The 18404-nt window shown below is 48.7% G+C and overlaps 1 protein-coding gene across 1 annotated transcript in view; it reads left to right on the top strand.

Annotated features, from left to right (window-relative positions):
* The first annotated feature begins 2782 nt into the window (after positions 1–2782).
* Positions 2783–18404, top strand: part of FLNB (filamin B) — a 138429-nt gene continuing 122807 nt past the window's right edge. Inside the window, 1 exon segment of the mRNA XM_055344869.1 lies at positions 2783–3237. Within this exon segment, the coding sequence (XP_055200844.1) occupies positions 2946–3237 (292 nt within the window). The 5' untranslated portion in view covers positions 2783–2945.

The raw sequence follows: 18404 nt of genomic DNA, 5'->3' as shown, positions 1-18404 counted from the left end.
CTTTGTCTAGTCTTTACCCGCTGACCTCTAGCAAATCTCTGCGCTTAATCACTAAGGAGTGGTATGGTCCTTCAAGTAGTTATTGCATCCCTAGTATGGGCTAGGGCCAGGTGATACACTCTCTGCGCCCCCAGGCTCTTTTGAGTGTTTCCAACGAGTGAGGCGATCTGTCTTAACAAACCACTTCAGTGTTGTATGCAAACCATCTGTTTGTATAAATGTTACAACTACAACTCTGCTGGCTTCTCCTGGGCAACCCTTAGGCTGGAAGCCCTTGATTTACTCCTGTCCAAGTCCTGTTCCCAGGAAGACCCCCATCTCTAAGCCTAAATTATGTATCCCTTGTTGTGCCCAGGACACTCTGTGCTTCTCATACGCACCTGGATTCCAGTCCTGTTTGTACTGTGTGCCTTGGGCAAGTCACTTTACTTGCAATTACTCTTCTCAAACTGGGTCAATAGCAAAGGAACTGCTTAGCAAAGCTCTTGGCCCAGGAGCAGGTACTTAAGAAATGCTAGCTGCTACTTTTATAATGTATTCAGCTCTTGACGGTAGAGATCTGGCCTGGTTTCTGCTATATCTCAGCACCTAGCACAGAGCCTAGACGAGCACACAGCTGGTACTCAAATATATGGTGTTCGTAGACAGAATAACAGTCCCTAAAGATGTTCAAATCCTAATTTGCAGAACCTGTCAAAATTACCTTACGTGGCAAAGGGGAATTAGGGTTGCAGATGGGATTAAGATTGCTAATCAGTTGTTTTAAAGATACCCTGGATTAACCAGCTGGGCTGATTGGAATCACAGGCCCTTAAAAGAGTTAGAGGAAGGAGCACCTGGGTCGCTCAGTTGGGTAAGCATCCCTTGATCTCAGTTCAGGTCTTGATCTTAGGGTGGTGAGTTCAAACCCCATGTTGGGCTCCAGGCTGGGTGTGAAGCTTACTTAACAACAACAACAAAAAAAGAGTCAGAGGAAGATGTGACTATAGAGAACAAGAGAGATGACAGTATGAGAAAGACTCAGTTGTTAAGTAGGCTTCACACCTCAGCCTGGGTGTGAAGCCTACTTAACAACAACAACAACAACAACAACAACAAAAGAGGAAGATGTGACTATAGAGAACAAGAGAGATGACAGTATGAGAAAGACTCACCTTTAAAGGTGGAAGAAGGGGCCACAGCCAAGGAATACGGAAAGTTTCTAGAAGTTGGAAAAGGTAAGGAAATGGATTCTTCCCTATAGTCTTCAGAAAGGAATGCATCCTGCCAACACCTTGAGTTTAGTTCAGTGAAACCCATAGGGGCATCTAAGCTACAGAACTGCAAGATAATAAATTTGTGACTACTTATTTATTATTAATTTTTTTAAAAAGACTTTATTTATCCATGAAAGACACACAGAGAGAGGAGCAGAGACATAGGCAGAGACAGAAGCAGGCTCCCCACAAGGAGCCAGATGGGGAATCAATCCTCGAATCTCACCTGGAGTCAAAGGCAGATGCCCAACCACCAAACCACCCAGGTGCTGGTATGATGTTTTTATTTTTTATTTTTTTAAAAATTTTTTATTATTTTTTAAAACAGCTTCAGGGGGATCCCTGGGTGGCGCAGCGGTTTGGCGCCTGCCTTTGGCCCAGGGCGCGATCCTGGAGACCCAGGATCGAATCCCACATCGGGCTCCCGGTGCATGGAGCCTGCTTCTCCCTCTGCCTGTGTCTCTGCCTCTCTCTCTCTCTGTGTGACTATCATAAAAAATATTAAAAAAATAAAAAAATAAAAAAAAAGAAAAATCAGAGGCTTTAAAAAAAAATAAAACAGCTTCAGTTTTTTTTTAATATAAATATTTTAAATTTATTTATTCAGAGAGAGAGAGGCAGAGACACAGGCAGAGGGAGAAGCAGGCTCCATGAAGGGAGCCCGAGGTGGGACTCAATCCTAGGACCCCAGGACCACACCCTGGGCCGAAGGCAGGGACTACACCGCTGAGCCACCCAGGGATCCCTGGTATGATTTTTTTAAAAGCAAAATTTTGGTAATGTGTTACAGTAGCATTGGAGAAACTGATATACCCTGCAAATTATTGTTTTTTTTTTTTAAATTTTATTTTTAAGTAATCTCTACACCCAATATGGAACTCACACAACCCTGAAATCCAGTGGCATGGCCTACTGACTGAGCCAGCCAGGTGCCCCCACTGTTCATTCCTATTACTGCTACTGAGCTGTTTGCGAGAGTTGATTTGTATTTTTCTCTCCCATTACTCTAGCAAGTCCTCAAGGTCAAGGAATAAGTTTGTCTTATTTACCATTAGTTTTTAGGTGCTTAAGAGGGCCTCGCACACAGTAGGCACTCAATACATGCTCCGAGCTTAATTAATACAACTAGTAAAATACCCATTCGTTCATGGGGTCCTCCAGTGCCTAACACGGCCTCTGGCACACAGCAGGAGCTCAATGAAAACTCATACTGAACCTATAGGTGGATCGAGTACTCCTCCCTGCCCTCGTGGCCCAGGCGGCCGTCCCCCTACACGGGGTCTTATCTCTTGCACGTCCCTTACTCAGGGATCAGACCGTGACCTCCTTAACCCCAAGTCTCTCCCCTGGCTCCCTCCCGCACCGAGCGCGGGGTCCCGGGGCACCTCGGAGGCCGCAGGGTGCAGTGCACCTTAGAGACCGCAGGGGGCGAGCGTGGCTCGGGAACTCCCGCCGCGGGGCTGGGACAGGGCGGGGCCCGAGGGCGGGTCGGCTCAGTGCGCAGGCGCCGATCCAGACGCCTCGCGCGGCCAGGGGCAGGCGGCCGCAGAGCAGTGCCGGCCGCGGCTCCAGTAGCAGCGAGTTCGAGCCCCGCTCCCGCTCCGCTTCGGTTCTCGCTCCGCCGGCCCTTGGGCCTCCCTCCGCCCGTCCTCGGCAGTCGCTGCGCATTGCGCTCTCCCCGCCGCCAGGATGCCGGTAACCGAGAAGGACCTGGCGGAGGACGCGCCGTGGAAGAAGATCCAGCAGAACACCTTCACGCGCTGGTGCAACGAGCACCTCAAGTGCGTGAACAAGCGCATCGGGAACCTGCAGACCGACCTGAGCGATGGCTTGCGGCTCATCGCGCTGCTCGAGGTGCTCAGCCAGAAGCGTATGTACCGCAAGTACCACCAGCGGCCCACCTTCCGCCAGATGCAGCTGGAGAACGTGTCCGTGGCGCTGGAGTTCCTGGACCGTGAGAGCATCAAGCTCGTGTCCATCGGTGAGTGCCCCGGTGTGCCCTCCGGTCCCCGCGCGCGCGCCCAGGGTGGGGGGGAGGCTGGGGCCCCCTGCTGCGAGCCCTTAGAGCTCCCCGGGAGCTGCGGGCCGGGTGTGGGCGCTGGGGAGGGGGGTTGCCCTCCCGGGGGCGGGGACGCCGGAGAGACCTAGGCCCCCTCCCCGGTGCCTCTCGCTGGGCTGGGGCTTCCTGTGATAGCTCCCCGCCCCGCGCCTCGCCGTGCGTCCTTGGGGGGCTGTGGGTCCCAGGCTCGGGTTGGGGCTGCACGGGGAGAGGAAGGGCTGTGGCATTTCTCCGCCCCCAGGGTTCCCCTGCGGGGAGCTGGAAACCCCTGGTCCGCGGTCCGTGAAGTGGGGTCCTGGGCCGATGCTCCCCGAGGCGCTCGCCCCGCTGCGCCCACCTCGGTGCGCTCAGTGGCGGACGAACGCGCGTTGGCCTTGCGCGCGGCGGGAGACCTGGGGAGGGACGGTTCCGCGGGCCGGGGCCTCGCCGCCCAGGTGGGCATGGGGACCTGGTACCCTCCCCCGCCGTCTCTGGCTTGGGTGCGCGCCGCGAGGTGGGAAGGGGAGCCGCGGGGGTGTGTCCTCCTCGCTGCCTCTGCTCCCAGCTTAGCTCTGGCCGGGTGCCTGGGGGTGAGCCCGCCCTGCGGCCCAGGTGATCATTTAGGGACAGTGGAGGTAGAGGAACTACTGTTTTGTAGGGAGCCCGGACTAGTGCACACTGTGTGCCAGCAGCCTTCCAAAGTTCCCAGTTCTTACACGTGGGGCGAGTTGGGGTGTCCTGAGACCTAATTTACAGACAAGGGGGGGGGGTCCAGAGGGTTAATTGATTTGCCCAAGGTCATGGAAGTGGGAAGGGTCTAGCTGAGAATTGACGGAAGTGGGTACAATGAAAGGAGACTGTGCCTTCCTCTCCTTGCCTTCCCTACACCAGAGTCTTCCTGAGAGGAGGGAGGGAGTTGGTGTCGGGTTCCTCTCCCCAGAGCTGGGTAGAGAGCATGAGGGTCAGGTCCCCACTAGGAACTGGACTCGTTGAAAGTTTCCAGGAGGGTCACAAGGCTGCTGAGGGTATGGGCTGTGACAGTAGGGTGAGGGGTCTGTAATGTGTGTGTGTGTGCAGTATGCGTGTATACACAGCATTTGTGTAAAGAGCATCTGGGTATACAGCGTGGGTGTGCAGAGAAAGTGTGTGCACCTACTTTGTGTGTGTCTGTGTACTGCCAGGTGAGTGTCTTGCCGGTGGAGCTGACCCAGGCCTGGGTCTGGGGTCTCTTCCTGAGAAAACCGGGCCTTATGGTAACTTCTGTGATAGGAAGAAAGGCTGGCGGTGGGTGTGGCTGCTGGGACTTTCTCCTAAGTAAAAGGGCTTCCCTCTAGGCTGAGTCTCCTCAGTCCTCTCCCTCCCCTTCCCCCACACCTGTCCTGGCTGGTAGGGCAGCTTCCTGCTTCCTGGGCCCAGGCAGCTGTCACCGCCCAGTCAGCACCGCGTCAGGGGTGTTCTCTGCAGAGCTGTGTAACACGCTTGCCTCTTCTTTTGGGGGGCCATCTCCTACAACTGGGGAAAGAGAACCCTAGAATCCTCCTGGATTTCTTCCCTTTTCAGAAACCAGCTTTCCTTCTGAGGAATCTCAAGGCCTGGCTGAGCTCAACTTGGATCACTTTTCCTTTGTTTTAAAAATGTGTATTTATTTAATTAAGTGAACAAAGAAACTTAAAGTAAACCAGGAGTATCCAAACATGACATGAAATCTCCTTAAAAGACAAAACCAAACAAACAAAAAAATGAAACCACAAGCACCAGAAAATCCTGGACTGCCTCATTTACCCACTGTTTACAGAGGCCACAGCTGCTTCCAGCGTGGCTTCCCATCAGTTTCCTGAACTTGGGGATCTCGTTCTAGACTTTGTCTGGTTCCTTACATTTTTCTACTTGACCCTCGTGATTTTCATTCCTAAACCCACCCAGGCCATGGCATCTTCTATCGTCCTGACATTCCAGGGTTAGCCTCCCCTTCTTTGGTTGTGGGCCCGTGGGCTATTGGCAGCTACTTGCTGTGCACGTCTTACCACAACAGGTTACATTGCTTTATTTGCTCCTTTTAAATTATTTCTTGGATTATATCCCCCAAAGTGACATTCCTGGGTCAAAGAGTGTGGCCACTTTTATGACTTCTGTCATTGGCTGCCTCGTTGCTCTCCAGAAAGATCTCGCAGTAAACAGGTTTTCCAGCCTCCGGAGCTTGGAGGGAGACTTGCCAAGTGCCAGAACTCCCGTGGGAGTGATGCCTGGGGCCTCTTCGCCGTGTTCCTGGGGCTGTTCAGGGTAACGGCCCTTCAGAAAAAAGTCGCAGCCAGCTCAGACTTGAGTTCAAATATTCGCTGCTTATGCTGTGTTGCATTGTGCTGACAAAGGCGCTCGCTCTGAGTTTGGTGACATACACTAGGTGCACAGTGTGTTCTGTTCATCATCCCATTGATCACCAATAGAATCCTCATGATTTGTTTCCTTGTCTACATAATGATTTGCTTCAGCAAGTCACTGAGAGGGTAAAGGGCTTGCCCTAGTTCTGCCCCAGTGCCTAGAAGATGGTTGCTGTGTTTTCTGTGGTTGTTGTTAGTATTATGATCTCCATTTAAAGATGAGGCAACAGGAGTGAAATAACTTGCAGAGGTCACCCGGCTAGTAACGGTGACTGGAGGCTGGGCCTGTCCAGTTATGAAATTGACCCTTAACTGACCCGCTCTTCAGTATCGGAAATGAGTAAAACACAGCCCCTCTCCCATACCCAGAAAGCCCCTGTAACACCAGGTTTCGCAAGTCTGGGGTATTGAGGTGGCGTCTGGATACCCACACTTCGAACCTCTGGTCTTGAGCAAAGTAGGGATCTCAAAACTAGGTGAGTGACAGGATGAGGGTCCCATGAGATGAGTCAGGAGGTGAGGAGAGTCCGCTTGCATCTTGCATCAAGGTGAATTTGTTGAGGGAATAGCTGCTCTGTTTTCTCTGTTTTTTTGAGAGTGGGTGGTATTTCCTGCTACTTAATGGATGGTGTTTTACTCCATAATTTGGGAAGGTATCTTTGAATGAATACAGGGTGTTGTGTTCTTTGGATAACTTCCAACAATGTACATTGCTGGAATCATAAGAGTTGTGTACAGGCTCCCAGCTCTGAGACAGGAGATGGTCAGAAGCTGCCAGAGGACTGGCTTTTCTGCCTAGAATTCACTGAAAGACAGCTCTGGCTGTTTATTCACATTTGTGATTTGTTGTAAGGTGGACCCATTCTAGGCTGCATCCAAAAGTTGAAGATTTTCTTCAGTTTCATGTTCTGTCTTGGGCAGTTCCTAGCGAGGCCTCAGCATATTTAATCCTAGTTGCCTGCCAGGAGCTGGCAGTTTTATTTACTTGTTTTTCCAAAAACCTTTCTGACCCTGAGCAGCTCAGCCAGCTTGGAGAAAAAGGGGTCTCCCAGCCCAAGAATGACAATCAAGCCTGCCTAGAAGTTTGGGTGGTGTGTTTTGGTTTGATCCTTTAGAAAAAGGAATTCTTTCCTTTTCAGAGTATGCGGTCTGACCCTAATGTTGATTTAAGTTGCCCGTGCCAGGCCAGTGCCCAAGAGCAGGTGGGTGTGTATTTCCAAGACCTTCGGTCACTGGGTGGGGTTTCCAGGGTGGTGGGTCACCACGGGGCTTGGCCCCCTCTTCCTTCCTATTGTCCCACCCCCACCAAAATAACACACAAATACAATAATCCTAAATCCCGTTCTTTCCTGATCTAGCAAATGCCAGTGTGGCTTTTAGGCAAAGGTAGTAGAAGATGCTTTAAAAGTAGCCAAGTAGCATGCTTTCCTTGTCAGAATCCATGAGCTCTGGGCCATTTGCCACAAAATAACACAGTTGGAGATGTGGCTCTTGTAGTAGGAAAGAGCAAAGATTCTTGGTTCAAATCCCACTTGCCACTAAGTAGCTATTAAGAAACTTGGGTACCTTGGTTTCCGTATCACTAAAATGGGGATGATAACTACCTCCTTCAAAAGGTGGTTAGAAAAATTAAACACGTTAATATTTTCAAAAATGTTTAGAAAAGTTTGTAGCACATAGTAAGTGCTACGTGAATGTTTGCTAAAAAAAAAATAAATAAATAAAAAAATGCGGGTACTATCCAGTAGTATTCCCAAAAGTCCTTGCTGGAGGGTTTGCACACTGAAAGGACATTTAGAATCGGTGCTGCGCCGGGGAGACCAGCGTGGTTGGCTAGTGTTGCTGCTGCTTGCTCTAATAGGGCTGTGGACTGGCCTCCTTGGAAGGGGAGGACCCCTGGTTAGGTTACGGCTGCCTCAGGGGCCCATTCATACCAGCTTTGTTTCTGAGACCTGGACTGGAGCATGGGGCGGCCGGTCATTCCAGCCTTCCACCCTGTTCAGGAATCTCTGGGCCAAATCACTTCCAGATGGCAGTTGGGCTCTGAGCAGCTCCTCCAGCAACGACGGAGCCGGCGTGCCAGTCAGCAGCTGCCTTCGTTCTTGGAGAGTCTGTGCTGAAGGAGGGCTTTGATTGGGAACCAAGTTATGTCTCTTGGGCACTACCCCTCCCCTCCTTTTTTTTGTTTTTTGGTTTTTTTTTTAGATTTTATTTATTTATTCACAAGAGACACACACAGAGAGAGGCAGAGACACAGGCAGAGGGAGAAGCAGGCTCCCTGCGGGGAGCCCAATGCGGGACTCAGTCCCAGGATCACTTCCTGAGCCAAAGGCAGATGCTCAACCACTGAGCCACCCAGGTGTCCCAAGCCCTCCTGTCTCTGCCTGGATCCTGGTTCTGGGCTCTGAGGCAGATGCACGGCGTAGTTGAGGATGGCTGCCTTGCTCCCTGGGCAGCTGCTCAGGCTTCGAGCCTTTGGGCCCTGCTTGTGGTGGCTTCTGGGCAGGGGTATCACGTCATCCTACTTTCTCTATAAACAGCCTCCGGGTCAGCACACCCTAGGTTAAACTAGGTACAGGTGAATGATGTAGACTGCCAGGATGCTAAGCCCCACTCCTTCCCTAATAGCTGTGCAACTCTGGTCCACTGCCGTAACCTTTGTGAGCCTCCGTTTCCTCCATCTGTAAAATGGAGAATAATAGTTCCTGTCTCACTTGCTGAGAGCATTACATGTTTATATCACAATGCCGGCATTATCATTAATGTTAATGTGCTTCTGAACCCAAGTCTAGGACTTTGTCTCGTTTTCTGTCTACTTTCTGGCCAGTTCTGCTGCTGTCATCTGGTGTGTTAGATATTCCCTCCCTTGCAGCTTGGAACATCTCATGAAGATGCCTCCTAAGATCCTTTCTTTCTTCCTCTCCTCATTCAGTAAATATAGGAGAGACCAGCTCTGAGCCAGGCCCAGCGCTAGGACCACAGGAATAATGAGAATCCGTTCCCTCACTTGCCTGGTACACTGCTCAGTGCAGAGATGAGAGTAACCAGGGAGTGTCTTTCTCAAACCTTCAGGCACACACAGATCCCCTGGGGAATTTGTTAAAAGTGCGGGTCTGACTCAGCAGGTCAGGTGTGAAGGCTGAGATTCTTTACTTCCAGCCCGCTCCCAGTTGCTGCTGTCAGCAGTGGGCGCTGCACTGTGGATAGTGAGGATCAAGATGACAAGGTTTTGAGTCACCTGCGTGGCTCAGTGGCTGAGCACCTGCCTTCAGCTCAGGTCCTGATCCTGGGGTCCTGGGATCGAGTCCTATATTGGGCTCCCCATGGGAAGCCTGCTTCTCCCTCTGCTTGTGTCTCTGCCTCTTTCTATGTGTCTCTCATGAATAAATAAATGAAATCTTAAAAAAAAAAAAAAGATGACAAGCTTTCTGCGGCACCCGGGTGGCTCAGTTGGTTAAGTATATGCCTTGGGCTCAGACATGTTGTCTTGGGATGGAGCCCTGTGTGGGGTTTCGGGCTCAGTGGGGAGCGGGCTTCTCCCTTTCCCTCTGCTGCTTCCCCTTGCTCATGCATGTATGCTTGTGCTCTCTCACTCTCTCAAATAAATACAATCTTAAAAAACAAAAAACAACAAATGACCTGCTTTCTGGGAGGTGGAAGGGGAGGAGTACCTTCCTTCAGGCTGCGGTGGGTAGTCTGGAGGACTCCCTGGAGGGAGAGGCCATCAAGCTGGGACCTAAAGCCAGGCTAGAATTAGGCAGGTGAACAGACGATTAGCTCATGTAAGGTGCAGCAGTAGAAGAGTTTGTCAGGTGGAGGTCAGAGGGGTGGCCCAGAGGTAGGCAGGGGCTGTCTCACCAAGGGCCTTCTGAGGCTGGAGGCTGCCAACCAGCCATCTTCCTTGAGGGTGCTTGGTGTGGGGTGGGTGAACCCATCTGAAATGGATTGTCTAACCTGGGGCTCTCTTGCTTCTTACTGCAGTCATTCCTATCAGTAAAAAAATTCTAACATGCCCCTTTCTCATATATGCAAATTCCTAAGTTTATATACATATATTGCTATCAACCTGTATTAAATATTTATAAAGCATATTTTCTTTTTAGAGGACAAATCCAAATATAAGATCTGGCTTTTCCTGTGCTCTTGTGCACCCTTGTGGTACATATACCGAATTTGGAGGCCCCTGAGGGCCTGTTTCTACATTTCATTCCCCCCCTCAACCCCCTTTTTGATGCTATTCTGCATTTAGTTTTGATCTTTAGTTATCCTTAGTTGAGGAGGTGGGTCTATAATTCTATCCCCTTCACCCCAACAAGTGGGACCAAATTAACAAAGCCAATGGAATGAGCCCTTTCAGTCTGAATGTCTGCTATTTCCTGCTCTTGTAATGATGAAAATTGCCTTTCATGATGTTCTAGTAGAAGCCACCGTACATTACTGTTGTAAATCTAGTTATCCATTAAACATGCTCAATAATCACCAGATTGGCTCAGGTTACTGTATAATAAACAACAGCACTTTACTCTGCTGGGGCTTAGAAAGTGTGGCTTTGCAGCTTTTAAGTGCTTTGCTCATTTTCCTTGGGAAATTGAGTCCATGTCCTAGGGAGAGAGTTTTTGGGGAAAAATGATTAGAAAACCAAATGGTTCTCTTTATACTGAAGCGACAAAGTAGTATGGGAGAGTAGCTATACGTGGTATAAAGGATGGAACTATTGGGTATTTTAATTCTATCCACTTAGGATCATGGTTTCTCTTCTTCATAATCATATTGTGAATAATATACAGTGCTCCCTTTCTTCTCAGAGCCTTCTAGCACTTGCCTTAAATACATTCATTTGATACATTGTAGATCGTTGCTATCTCTTCTGCAAACTCTTCAGTTTTATTTTTATTTTTATTTTTTTATTTTTTATTTTATTTTATTTTAACTCTTCAGTTTTAAAAAAAATTTAATGGGGTTTTACTTATACCCATCCTCTGGTTCTAAAACATGCCAGAGAACTTTTAACTTCCCTGACCCCTCTCTTTGATCAGTTGCTGTGCAGTAGAATGTCCTTGGTTAAGATTTTCTTGTACTATAGGGAATGAGGTGGTTTGGTTTTTTGCTTAGTCAAGACTGGTTATAGGTCTGAATTATTTTGACAGAGCATCTGACTTCCTCCTTTTCCTCATCATCACAACCTGGCATAGGTAGATGGCTTGGTAGGAGGACACTTGCCCTCTTGTATATGCCTTGGCTTTTCCACGGATACACAGTGATGAGATCTTTGTGTACTGAATGTTGACGTCTGCACACGCACCCTCGAGTATAGTGTCTAGCACTTCCCTGTGCCTGCTGTCTGCTAAGCATTGTCCTGAGTGCCTTATCTTTTATTGCTTCTAATTTTCATCATTAGAACCCTGCAAAGGAGTGACTGTATTTATTTCCATTTTACAGATGAGAAAATTGAGGCCCAAATCAATCTCCCTGCACATGCCAGGCATAATGCTTGCCTGCAGCAGACCATCAAGTATTTTTTTGCATCTCAAAGTTTGGTTTCACACTTAAAAGTAAAATAGATAAACTGTAGTGAGAGGTTTTCTGCAGCTTTAGTTCTGTTCATTTCTATTTTGCTTCAAACTTTACTCACTTGACCTTGATGGATGTGAAATTGAAATGTTCTTTTATGAAACAAAACTTTCTGGGGGCCCATTTGCCTTGCCTCTTCCAGCACCGTTGAGCTTTAATTGGGGCCTCTTCTTCAGTTCTGGGGGCATCTCTAGTTCTTTCCCTGTCTTTAATTGGCTCCCAGGGACAGAATTTGGACAGTGGGAACCAGCTGAAGGCTGCTTTGGGCAGCCAGGCAGGGCTTTCTTTGTGGGGGTCTAGAAGCCGGAGGTGAGGACGAAGTGCCCCTGGAGATAGCCTTGGCTGCAGTCCTGTGGGGCTCGCAGTGTACATCACTTGGTGTGTGTATGTCGGGGGGCTTGGTGGAGTTTGTAGAGATGTAGCTATGCCAGGAGATCCTTGGTCACTGACACCACTGGCGCAATTTTGCATTCTCAGAAATGACCTCACCCCACATCCGTTCCTTCTGCTACCTTTAAACATTAACTGTCGGGAGGGCATGTTGGGTTGTGTTTGCTGCTGAGCAGAACCTTTCTTCTCTGGCTGGCATTTGGCCTTTATCAGTCTGGCACCAACAGCTGCCTGCTCCCACTCCAAGCCAACAGCTCCAGCTCTCCAGCTCCTCTTCGGGGAGCCTCGTGTGTAGGCCCCTTGCTGGGTTGCGGACATCTGCCAGGCTGCTCTGGAGCTGCACTTGCGTCCCCAAGGGCTTCTCCTGCAGCGCTCCTGAGAGAGGAAGCTGGCCTGGCTGGCCTACTCGGTGCTCAGCCTCCCCGAACTCTCAGGGCTGGTTTGTTGCAAGGTCTGGGTGTCAACACAACACTCCTGTTCTCCTTCTCTGAAGGGCCTTTATGCTGGCATGAATTCCTTTTCTCATGGAGATCTGAAAGCTCTTTTGACTAAATGGGTCACCTTTCTGGGTATTTTCATAAGGCTGGTCAGCTTTTGCCATGCCAGACAACTTCTCTGGAATTTCCGTTTAGATATAACGAGAATACAGTGTGGAATTTTGGCTTTTGAGCTATAGGGAAGTGGGTGGGGATTTGTGGCAGGGATATGTAAATTTGCTGCGGCCCATAAATTCGGGTTTTAAGATTAAAAAAGGCAAGCAGCAGTTGGCTTTCCTTCTGCAAACAAGAATGGTGTTGCTTTCGGCCTCATGCTGCTAGTGACCGAGGCAGAGGCCGGCCTCCTGTGGAGGCTGGGGTCTGAAAAGATTCTCGGTGGCTAAAATCAGATTCCTCCATCTCCCCTGCTGTCCCCAAGAAAATAATCAAGTTCTTATCATGCTGGTACTGCGCTGCTTGTGTGAATCGCCCTGATTTTCCCTCTACCTCCCTGAAGTAATTTATCAGATATTCCAGGGAAACAAGAATTATTTGGCATTCTCTAGTCTGTTGGGAGCATGGCTGGGCCTGGGGCTTCTTCTCAAGAACAAAATAATTTGTTCCCTCAGTGGGGTAAAAGCAGGCCAGAGGTGGGGGGCTGAGGCACCATCTTCCAGGGGACCAAAGGCACTGGGGTCTTCGGGCTCAGGCCTAAAAGGCCTTTGTGACTTGGTGGTTCTATTAATCGAGCAGAGTTCTGGGTTCCATTTATAAGGTTCCTTGTTAGAAGAGGCAGGAGCTGGAAGACCAAGGGCTTGCTACTTGTGGGACAGGGGGCCTCTCACTGGAGCTTCCAGCCACCCAGGGGCAGAACCCAGAAAGTTCCAAGAGGAGGAGCCTTAGGGATCTTGGCTGGCAAGCACCTGGGCAGTGGCTTGTCACATTCCTTATCTGCACTAAAGGAGGCAAGCTAACACCTGGGGAATGCCTCTCCTGTCTGGGAGTCCCTTACAGGAAATGATCCAGGTGTCACATTACGCTTCCTGTTGGGCATGCATTTCTGACCATAATTATCTCTCCTGTCCCTTTTTCTTGACACTCTTGTTTGACACCCATGGGAAGTCACACCTGAGAATGGAGGGCATGAGGCCCTCTTGGACACCCACGGCTCCCCTCCCGTGCCGTTTCATTTCACAGCTTCCTGAGCTCTAGCGGTCTCTTGACTTGCCTGTTTTGTTCTCCCACTGGATCACGACTGCTCTCGGGGCAGGTGTTGAATCTCTTGTTCACCTCTGTGGCTCTGAGCTTGGCACCTGGTAGGAATATAATGAGCTATTGAATAAATATACATCCTCTAGCATAAATGGGTTGAATAATGAGTCTGATACATTAATTTGCAATATATCTGCTTTTAGAAAATGCAAAATTAGGGTCCTTTGTAGCCAGTAGAGAAAAAGGGAATTGTGTGTAGTGGACCTCTGGGTCTGGGGTCCCAGTAGGACACCTCATTTTGGGGATAGTGATGCTGAATGTAAAGAATTCAGCACTTCCCTGTCATTCTCTGAATGTCTATGATTTGCTTCAACTGTGAGAAAATAAGGTCTTTTCCAAGTGACCATGTGGGGCTCAGAAAATGAATATAAATGGAAGCTACTGAGAGTCACTATAATCATAGTACTAGTTCCATTAATAATAGTGAATATTATATTGAGCACCTACCAGTACCAGAAATTGGGATAGATGCTTTTCACTAACAGCTAAGTGAAGACTAATTGCAACCTTGGGATGTAGTTATTGTTGTAATCCCCATTATACAGGTGAGGAAACTGAGGCACATCTCAGCCACAGAGTATGTGGCCGGCTATGAGTCAAACCCTTGTCTGAGAAATTTTAACTGTCAAAGGAAAGCCATCAGCATGGTCTTCAAAATTCATCTCTAAGTATTTTTTGCATATTAAAAATTTGTCTTTGCAATTAATGTAGGACAATTGCCAGAACACAGAGAAATACAAAGAAAAAAACCACATCACCTGGGGAGAATCTTAACAAATCTTTTTCTACTTTTGGGGAGTTCTGTGCAACAGCTGCCTTTTGATCAGAATGGGCAAAGGGGATTGCATTTGGTTAGGAAGAAGAGACTGGACTGGAAACGTTTTGTGAAATCATTTTGATCCTACTGATGGTTGTAACAAGATGCATCCTTGAGTTACTGCAGAGCAGTGGCCAGCATTAAAATTGGAGGGTCTCGGGATCCCTGGGTGGCGCAGTGGTTTAGCGCCTGCCTTTGGCCCGGGGCGCGATCCTGGAGACCCGGGATCGAATCCCACGTCGGGCTCACGGTGCATGGAGCCTGCTTCTCCCCCTCCCTGTGTCTATGCCCCCCCCCTATCATAAATAAATAAATAAAAATTAAAAAAAAATTGGAGGGTCTCGGTTGAGGCTCATGGTTTGCAAGTCTCCCTTGGTCTACAAATATGTTATGGTCAACCACAGAGTGGGGGTGCTCCGGCTACTTTCTGTCTCTTAAAAGTTTTTAGGACCAGCTTTTATTGGGACTGCCAGGGTCTCTTAATAATAGTTATTATGTTTGGTAACTATTATGCCCTTGTCTCACGGTTAGCCCAGTGTGGAAATTCACTTACTTTTCAGTTGCTCAGCACCATTAGCCATTTAAATGTCTCCAATATGAGCCTAACAGAATGTAGTTGGCAGCTTGGTTCACCCTTGCCCATCTGGGAACTTTTAGAAGTCTGAATATTCTACGCAGCCCTGAGGGCTTCCTGGTATTGGTGTTTTTGTAACATTTTCTCAACAACCCTCAGGACACCAGGTCTATGGAATCATAGGAGGTGGAATGAAACCACTTCCAGATACAGATTGAACTATGGTCCAGAGTGTGCTGGAGAGTATGGGTCAATTAGACCTGGCCACCTACTGGCTGGAAGACCTGAAGCAAGTTGCTTGACCTCTCTGAGGTTCGGTGTCCTAGGCTATCACGGTGCCCCAGCTGTTGCTGTTGTTGATTAAATGACACGGTCCTTGCAAAGCACGTGGCAGATAATGAGCGTCCCATGAATGGTGGTCTTCCTTCCTCCTCCTCCTCTCTCCTCCTTCCTTGACCTGAGATGGCCTCCTCAGACCGGAGGAAGAAGTGACCTAATTATCTTGGAGGGCAGAGGTGGGTGGAATACTCCCAGAAATCGGTCCAGGGTGCCTCATACCTTGTGAACTGCTTTTAGAAGGGGTGACCTGGGTTTTTGAGTAGTAGCTGGGCAGGAACCATGGGCCGGAGGCACTTCCTGATCTTCCGGCCAAGCTTCCTTTAAGGAGAGAAAACAGGTGCCAACTATTCTTGACGTCTTCCCCCACTTTCCCTTTTGTCCTGTTTGGCTAGTGGATCTGTTGTTTTAACCAGCTTTTTAATTTTTTCCCCCATCCTTCCTTTATTTAATTCTTTTTGTCTCTTCGATTCACTCTCCTTTCTTTCCTGGTTTTGCTTTTATGGAAGCAGCTGTTACACCATCCGGGTGATGTACTTGCTGGTGGCTCTGAGCCTTGGCTCTGACCCTTTAGAGCTGGCTGTCCCCAGCACGCTGTTTTGCCTCTAGGAACCTGTCTTCCATATGCAGAATATGATTATAAAATGCTCTGGCTTATTGAGCTCTAAGGTATAAAGTGAATGTGTACCTAAAGTCCTTAGTCCCGCCCCTGCTCATGGGCAGTGGTCAGTAATTGGCAGCTGCTGCTCATGTGATGCTGGCATCAGCATTCTTACTGTAAAGCCCCACTTCTCCCACTCACCCTCTTCAGGGCTCAATCAGTGAGGATGAAGAGGGAGCAGCCATGCTGGAGAGGAGCCTGTGCCCACTGCCTTGTGTACTTTCAATATGGAACAGAGGAGAGTGGACCAGCTGCCCTCCTCGAGCCAGGCTTGGCTCTGCCTTGGCCCTGGGCACTGTTTTCTCTCCCTTCTAGTCCTGGCCCTTTGATACCTGGGATTATGGTGGGGCTTCCTGCCAAGATTTTTGCTGCCCTGGGTGTGGTCTTAAACCCAGCACTGCCCAAACTCCTGCCACGGAGCTAGTGACAATATTTTTACAGTAGTGCTTGGAAACTGGAATCCTGGGGTCACACCCTGTACAAACAGTGTCAGGGTTGTTGGGTGACTGGAGGAGATTGACAACAGTTTCTGTGGCTTCTAAGTCCAGAAGGATGTGGGAGGTTGTATGTATGTTTGATGGGGTGGGGGGCGGGCATCATTCCCAGTTCTTTTCAGGGGCTCACTAGTCTCAGCCTGGCCAGGCCAGGGAATCTGTGTGTCTTGTGTATCTACCTGCTTCCTTCAGTTCCTCCTTGTTCCCTGGTTGGGCCAGATTTCTACTACTGTGTCCTTTTAGAGGAGTGTCATTTTTAGGTTTGTCTCTTGTAGGGGCAGGGAACACCCAACACCTTTCCCAGAGGTAGAATTTGGGGGGGGGGGTATCTTCAAATGATGACTCATGCAGATCTTTGCATTTTAATGATGGGAAGAAATTAGTCAGCCTGGGCACTGTTTCCCTGTGACAGGGCAAAAATTTAAACACTTGCACAATGGCTTTTGTTTTGCCAGCTATTGAAGTTGACCGTCAGGCGTTATCAATAAGATCAGCAGGTGTTCACCGCTCTGCTTCCGGAGACCAGTTTCTGGTCCTGGGAAAGGCCCAGAGCAAGCTGGATTTGGCGAGCTTGTGGGACCCAGGCAGACCTGGGCCTATTTCCATCATCACTGGGGCTGTGGAGAGGCCCTGCCTCCCTCTCTCAGCGTATTTCCCCATCTGTAAAAGGGGAGAACTGGACCAGGTCTGTGTTTCCCGAACTTCAGGCATTCGTAAAGGGATCACTTTTATTATTTTTGCTGCATTCCCCCAGCTGCCTCTATTTCGTTTTTGCTTAACATTTCTCCCCCGTGTAGTTGACTCAGTTTTAAAACCAATGCCTTTGAGGGACACGGGGTGGCTCAGTGGTTGAGCACCTTCCCGCTCAGGGCATGAGCCCTAGGTCCTGGGGTAGAATCCTGAGTTGGGCTCCCCATGGGGAGCCTGCTTCTCCCTCTGTATGTGTTTCTGCCTCTCTCTGTGTGTCTCTCATTAATAAAATAAATAAAATCTTTAAAAAAAAATAAAAATAAGACAAATGACTTTGAAAAGGAGACTTGTGTCACACTCATAACAAAAAAAGCAAGGTCTATAGGTAAATCAGAGTAATCATAAATAAACCCAAAACAGTGTTATTAAATTCTAGCTAGCACTGTTGCCTGTTGTCAGCAGAAGACCTACTCTTTTGGTTAAAAAGGAAAATTAGGGCAGCCCAGGTGGCTCAGCGGTTTAGTGCCGCCTTCAGCCCAGGGCGTGATCCTGGAGACTCAGGATCGAGTCCCACGTCGGGCTCCCTGCATGGAATGGAGCCTGCTTCTCCCTCTGTCTGTCTCTCTGCCTCTCTCTCCCTCTCTGTGTCTCTCATTAATAAATAAATAAAACCTTTAAAAAAAAAAAGGAAAATTAGCCAGTGATAGGTGCTCAGAGTAATCTAGCACCACACTGAGCCTTTCTCCCTGACCTGCCCAGGAGGACTGAGAAAGAATTGGCAAGAGAGTAATGTCTGAGTGATGTAAAGGCATTGATAGTGTCACCAAAGCTCAGAGTAGTACCGTATAGATGCTTTGTTCTATAAATACTTGTAAAATGTTCATCATGTGCCAGGAGCTGTGCCAGGAGCTGGGTTAGTGGCTAGGAGGACAGAGGGGATTGGGGCTCAGTCACCCGTCTTGGGGAGCTCACAGTCTAATGGGAGTCACAGGAGTAGGTTAACATAAATGAAGAGCAGAGCAAAGCCATAGAAGCTGCGGCAAGAAAATTGCAGAACTAAGTTCTGTCCTGCCTGTAGGGGTCCTTTACAAACAAAAGTTTAGAAAATGATTTTGAAGAAGAAAATGATTCTTTTACTTTGAATTGTTTTGAATGAACAATAAACCTATTTCAGTTCAGAATGATTCTAGAGAAACAATATATTAAAATTTTACATATATGGTGTTAAGAGAATGATCCATCTTTTTTTTTTTAAGCTTTTGTTTATTTATTAGAGAGCAAGAGAGGGAGCATGAGCAACAAGGCAGGGAGGGGCAGAAGGAGAGGTAGCAGCAAACTCTCTGCTGAGCAGGGAGTCCTATGCGGGGCTCAAGCCCAGGACCTGGGATCATGACCTGAACTGAAGGCAAATGCTTAACCAACTGAGCTACCCAGGCCCGCCCCCCCCCCCC

Source organism: Nyctereutes procyonoides, unplaced genomic scaffold, assembly GCF_905146905.1.
Source record: "Nyctereutes procyonoides isolate TBG_1078 unplaced genomic scaffold, NYPRO_anot_genome, whole genome shotgun sequence".
NCBI classification, from domain to species: Eukaryota; Metazoa; Chordata; class Mammalia; order Carnivora; family Canidae; genus Nyctereutes; species Nyctereutes procyonoides.
This window is presented reverse-complemented; position numbering and strand designations above follow the sequence as displayed.